Raw genomic sequence first — 6,000 nt, 5'->3', positions numbered from 1 at the left:
AACGCTGTCTTTCCGACAGCTATGTTTTTTCACCTGAGGACGGCTGCTTGTGTTGTGGCCGAAACGTCGTGACAATTTTATTGTTTTATATTTGTATTCTTTTATTATTTCCCTTCTACGTGACTTTACCGAAAGAACCAAGAATATGAATCCCTGCAGTCACGAAAGCTTTAAATCGAAACTTATACGTTATATATATACTCACACACACGTTGGATTTATTTGAAATGCTATAATTGCTGTGACTTATAAGAGCGGTGCTGGCTTTGTGCGGAATCGCGTGGTGGCGAAGCAGGGAGACAAATGCAGTGGCTGTCCACCCAAGCCTCAATCCCAATCCCTCCCAATCTGTGATCGCGCCGTTGTTACCATCCTCGAATCTCGCCGAGATACGGACAAAAACGCTGGCCAACAGAGCGGAAACAACGTGGACGTCCCGGATTGAACGCCTCAATCGAGACCCCAAACGTCGTACCCTCCGAGCTTTGGCATTTCGTCGAAGACACCGGTGGTCACCATCCACCGATTGGCACGGTTGGGTACGTACGGTGCGAAAGAAGCTCAGCGTTGTTAACCTCCTTTGCCAGTCGCAAAATATGATAATTGGGTTTTTAAATCATTTATATTAAGTTCACTTGCTTGCTTGCTTACGACCGTGCAAATCTTTCGGTCGTTTTTTAACCCACTCCCCGTGATCCAATCGAGCTGACATTTTGCACACAGACTCGTTGTGCGTGACAATTAATGTTCGTGAATTTTTTTTCCAAAATTTTACACTTTTTAGGAAAAAATAAATTGTATTTAATTACCAATTGCTTAATGGTGGCAGGCATTCATCTGACCCATAGGTGGCAGCCATCTCAAGCCAGAGGACGAGAGGACTCTAGCCGCCACGCATATAAAGGATTTATAGTGAAAAACTTTATTTTACCCTTTTATCTGGCAACAAAACTGACACCTTTTTTTTTACAAGGAGTCATGTTTGCATTGACCACAATACCTGCGGTCAGAATGCAAGCAAAAAACACTACTCTGATACAATGTCAAAAATTGACGTATCGAAGCCAATAATTGGTGTTACCGATGTGATTAATGTTTTTTTTACCCATCATCAACTCGATCATCAGGTGTCATAATTACAACTAGCACCATCAGGCGACATAATTACAACCAGCACCATCAACTAACACCATCAGGCGACATAATTACAACGAGCATCATCAGGCGGCAGCCAGATTTAAACTTTAACCCACCCAACACGCAACAACAACCCTCCCTTAGCAACATGGCCGCCAGGTAGTCTGTGCGAGTGACGTCACTGCCCCCCCCCCACCCGTTCCCGTCAGCTGTTCGCGAGAGGCCGCGGCTCTCCCGCCATGGCCGCCACACGCTACCGCCTCTTCCTGCGCCTCTGCGAGGAGTGGCACCTCGAGCCGAGCAAGCGCGGCCGCGACCTCGGAGAGCACCTGAGGGCGAGGGTCGCCGCGGCCTTCCGAGAGGGCGAACACACGCAGGTGGTGGTAGTGGTGGCGGTGGTGGTTGTTGTGTAACCGCGTGGTGGCGGTGGTTGTTGTGTGACCGCGTGGTGGTAGTGGTGGTGGTTGTTGTGTAACCGCGTGGTGGCGGTGGTTGTTGTGTAACCGCGTGGTGGTAGTGGTGGTGGTGGTGGTTGTTGTGTAACCGTGTGGTGGTGGCGGTTGTTGTGTTACCGCGTGGAGGTGGTGGTTGTTGTTGTGGTCTAACCGCGTGGTGGTAGTGGTGGTTGTTGTGTGACCGCGTGGTGGCGATGGCGTTTTCGCGGTGAGTGCGCGGCACGAACCTCGGCGTGCCCCGAGTTCGATTCCCCGCAAGCCGAACCGAGGTCCTGGGCCACCCCTAGGTCGACTCGGCCTCGAAGCGTGCACACACGAAGGCCGTGCCGACCTTCAAAGGCGCCTCGCTAACAAGCACTCGTCTCAAGTGCTGTGCGTTATGCAGGGGGGTGGGAGGGGTGGGACAACATCACTCGGATCGTGGCTGGTAGTAGGCCTCGGCAAGGTAAGGTAATTGTACCCTTTTTACCGGGTAAAAGGGTAAAGGTGTCGACATGCCCAAGAGGTAAGGGTAAAGGATAGGGTACAAGGTAGGCTTGTTGCTTTTTACCTTACCTGCTAAAGGGTAAAAGGTAGGGTAGAGTGGTTGTATTGTGGTAAGGTAGGAAAAAGGTAGGCTCGTTGTTTTTACACTTTTACCTTACCTTGCCGAGGCCTAGCTGGTAGGGTACAGAGCTTGGAAGAAGATGAAGTGGGGTTGAGCCTGGGTCATGCTCGGGTCGGGTGATGACGGCGCTATAAGCCACGTGCTTGCTTGTTATATGCAGTGCGGGGAATGGAACGCGTGCTGTAGACGTGACGTGTAGCGAGGAGACGGAGCGAATAAATCACTTCCAGTGCGAAGACGTCTCGAACGATGGGCGGGTGTTTTCGCTTAGCCCCGCACACTTGACTAGATTGCCTCGCAATGTTGATGCTTTTGTGGGGTTTCTTTTTTTTTACAGATCGCCGACCCTGAAAAATGCGACCAAATGTACGAGAGTCTGGTGCGAATGAACACGAACTACTTCCAGAAGAAGGTGCCACAGACACCGCGACGCCACCGGGGGGCGCTGCAGTACAGCAACATCGGGTCACGCGTCGCCTGAACTTGCCAATTCATAATGACAAATCTCTGGCCCACTGCATCGGCATTGCCGCTGCGTCGGCATTGCCGCTGCGTCGGCATTGCCGCTGCGTCGGCATTGCCGCTGCGTCGGCATTGCCGCTGCGTCGGCATTGTTGCTGCATTGGCATTGTTGCTGCATTGCCATTGCTGCTGCATTGCCATTGCTGCTGCATTGGCATTGCTGCTGCATTGCCATTGTTGCTACATTGGCATTGCTGCTGCATTAGTAATGCTGCTGCATTGGCATTGCTGCTGCATTGGCATTGCTGCTGCATTGGCATTGCTGCTGCATTGGCATTGCTGCTGCATTGGCATTGCTGCTGCATTGGCATTTTGCTGCATTGGCATTTTGCTGCATTGGCATTGCTGCTGCATTGGCATTGCTGCTGCATTGGCATTGCTGCTGCATTGGCATTGCTGCTGCATTGGCATTGCTGCTGCATTGGCATTGCTGCTGCATTGGCATTGCTGCTGCATTGGCATTGCTGCTGCATTGGCATTTTGCTGCATTGGCATTGCTGCTGCATTGGCATTGCTGCTGCATTGGCATTGCTGCTGCATTGGCATTGCTTCTGCATCGCCATTGCTGTTTGCAAGTGCATTAATTTGATCAAACTGGCCCAATTAGAAAAATAAAGTAGTTACAATTTTGTTTTGGTCAATTGATGTAACCATCTGCTTGTCCCAGTTTAAACAGATAACCCGTATAATGAGCGGCATCTTAAACTGCGCAATCAATTAAAAGCACAGTGCAGACAGACCAGACACGATGTCCATTTTAGTGGCCACGACCGTCCACTGTAAACCAAGCCGATGCACAATTCGTTTTTAGCTCCCACGTTCAGCGCCGTAATTATTTCACCGGCAGAATTGACGGTGTGCTTAGTTTTGTATTTGTTTACGGGCACGGCTTCACGACTAATCGCTCTTTGTTTTGTTTACAACCTCTGCAGTACCCTCGCCGACAAAACACCAGCTTCACCGGGATGACAGCCGAAGACTGCCGCCTCATCCTGTCCACAGGTAATGCAGTACCTCGTAACACACGGTACCTCTTCTTGGTTCTTTCGGTAAAGTCACGTAGAATGGAAATAATAAAATAAAAAAAATAATACATTATAAAATATCTTATTATTTCCATTCTACGTGACTTTACCGAAAGAACCAAGAAGATGAATCCCTGCAGTCACGAAAGCTTTAAATCGAAATACATGGTAATTCGTAACACACGGTACCTCGTAACACACGGACAGTGCAGACAGCAGTCTGCTAATCCAGCAGCTCAGGGTGCAGGGCTTTGCCATTTAATACAATGCACCATGAATACAACCGCATCTCAAGAATGCTGTAAATAAATGGCGAGACGTGGGCATCCCGGGTAAACGAGACGCACGTGTTATATATATATTTGATTCTCCCACGTCTGTACTCCCCGCGCCGACCAGCGTCGTGAAGTTTTGATCAGTAACCCGCACCACCATCTGCGTTGGCGGAGGCCCTCATCCATCGGCGGAGAGGTTCTCCGAGAAACTCCACGGTGGGAGCATTAACCACACGCGTGCGTTTTCCTTGCAGATAACCTGGAGGCGATGGAGGACATCAATAAAAGTGTTTTCAAGAAGTTTTTTGAGAAGTTTGCAAATAAAAATGCGGACGAGCAGGGCAAGCTGTAGCCGTAGGGTTTGTTGAGTTATTCATGTGGAACCAAGACACTCCAGTGGTGGCAGAGCGTGTGGTGGTGGGCATCTCCATGTATTTGGCTGGATGGTCACCTTGTGGTTAGCACGCTTGGCTACGTACCTGGTGACCTTGGACTACTGATCATCACCAACGTATTCGAATGTGTGAACCAGTCCTGGGCATCCCCTTGGTCAACTCAGACTTAAATGAGTGTGCCTGGTGCCGTGCGTAAACATCAGCACCGGGGAGACAAAAACGGTCAGGCGTGACCCTGGCCACACCGCTCCCCCCCCCCCCCCCCCCATGGGTACTGGCTAATGGGACTTGCCCCACTAGCCTGTGTGGGCTACATAGGAGCTCTGCGTGTAACATATTATGTGATAAAATAAATGTTGTAATCCAGTGCTGGGATGAAATAAAATTTATTTCACTATTTACTGTCTTTGCCTTTTTTAAGTGGTTGTGTGTGTGGGGGTGTGTGTGTGTGTATCTTGAGTGGGGAACTAACATTACATAAGTACCGTGTGCTGCGTGTGTACTCTAAACCTCGTGCCAAAAAACTCGACTCGGCCCGTCCCAGCGTAGGTTTTGTCCAACCCGGCACACGAGCAGCTTCACAAACGGCCATCTGCTTCACACTCGCATCGTGCCCTGACTTTATATCGCCAGCATCCTGCTGGTAGACGTTGCCTTGCCAGCCCTTGGCCCGAATTAAACACATTCATGCGGAGGGAGCTGGTAGGAACGTTGGGTTGCTCGGTCAATGGCCAGGGTCAACGGCGGCGTGGTGTATTCTAGCAAATATGGCCGACAGGGCGGGCACAAGCCGGCGTGAGTAGGTTAAACGTTGAGTTTTATAAGGGCACCACGGGGTGACCAGCCCCTTTCCACCCAGACCCAGCCCCACCCCTCCCAACCCCACCCAGCCCCACCCCACCTTCCCCTCTCCACCCAGCACCACCCCTCACATTTTTGGATGCACGACGGACGGACAGAATAATCCCCTGTGGGCTGGTGTAACCAGGAGGTTCCTACCAGTATTAAATCAGTCGATTGATGCAACCTACCCATGCACTCTCAATTTTAGCGATACCAATGGTAAGGCTTCCTTCTCCCTGTATAGCTTTGGTAAAAATCAAACATCGAATCAATTGGATCTCCCACCCAAGGCTAATTTAATTTTAAAAATAAACTGGAAAAGCATGGTCAAGTGCTTCCACTCAGAAACCGATCGAACAATCTCTCGTCACGAGACCCACGTGGTCACTCATACGATGGTGGTTATTGCGTGTTGCGAAGAGTTACCCGAATGCTGTCGTTTTGAAGGCGACGCAAAAAAAAAATCTGAGTTTTGTATTGAATAATTGAACAAAAAATAATGGTGATTTGTATGTCTGAACGCAAAAATTACTGCCTGTCAGTTTTCGGTTAAGAGCAAGGTGAAGGAGACTGGAGACATTTTGTAATGTTTGAACATCAATCATGGTGGTTCGTTTTTATATATTGTTTTCTGCTAAAAACATGAACCCAAATGATGTCTATTGCAAAACCTTTCCTATATAACGGGGGGCAGCACAGAGGCAGTATTGTGCACATTGTAAAATGCACCCAGTGACCCGA

At 49.6% G+C, this 6,000-nt stretch overlaps 1 protein-coding gene across 1 annotated transcript; it reads left to right on the top strand.

Moving 5' to 3' along the window:
• Nucleotides 1-1,338: 1,338 nt before the first annotated feature.
• On the top strand, nucleotides 1,339-4,813 carry UQCC2 (ubiquinol-cytochrome c reductase complex assembly factor 2). The gene is made up of 4 exons (XM_078871679.1): nucleotides 1,339-1,514; nucleotides 2,537-2,611; nucleotides 3,654-3,723; nucleotides 4,276-4,813. The coding sequence occupies exons 1-4, from the start codon at nucleotides 1,377-1,379 to the stop codon at nucleotides 4,371-4,373; spliced, it is 381 nt and encodes a 126-aa protein (XP_078727805.1). The 5' UTR covers nucleotides 1,339-1,376; the 3' UTR covers nucleotides 4,374-4,813.
• The last annotated feature ends 1,187 nt before the right edge of the window (nucleotides 4,814-6,000 follow it).

The sequence above is a fragment of the Lampetra fluviatilis genome, chromosome 32 (assembly GCF_964198595.1).
Source record: "Lampetra fluviatilis chromosome 32, kcLamFluv1.1, whole genome shotgun sequence".
Lineage (NCBI taxonomy): Eukaryota > Metazoa > Chordata > Hyperoartia > Petromyzontiformes > Petromyzontidae > Lampetra > Lampetra fluviatilis.
The sequence above is the reverse complement of the archived record's forward strand: the minus strand, read 5'-3'. Positions and strand labels throughout refer to the sequence as shown.

Coding starts and splice junctions, on each gene's coding strand:
- UQCC2 (XM_078871679.1), top strand. CDS start 1,377: ATGGCCGCCACACGCTACCGCCTCTTCCTGCGCCTCTGCGAGGAGTGG. Junction 1,515..2,536: donor GAGAGGGCGAACACACGCAG/GTGGTGGTAGTG, acceptor TTTTTTTTACAG/ATCGCCGACCCTGAAAAATG. Junction 2,612..3,653: donor CGAACTACTTCCAGAAGAAG/GTGCCACAGACA, acceptor CAACCTCTGCAG/TACCCTCGCCGACAAAACAC.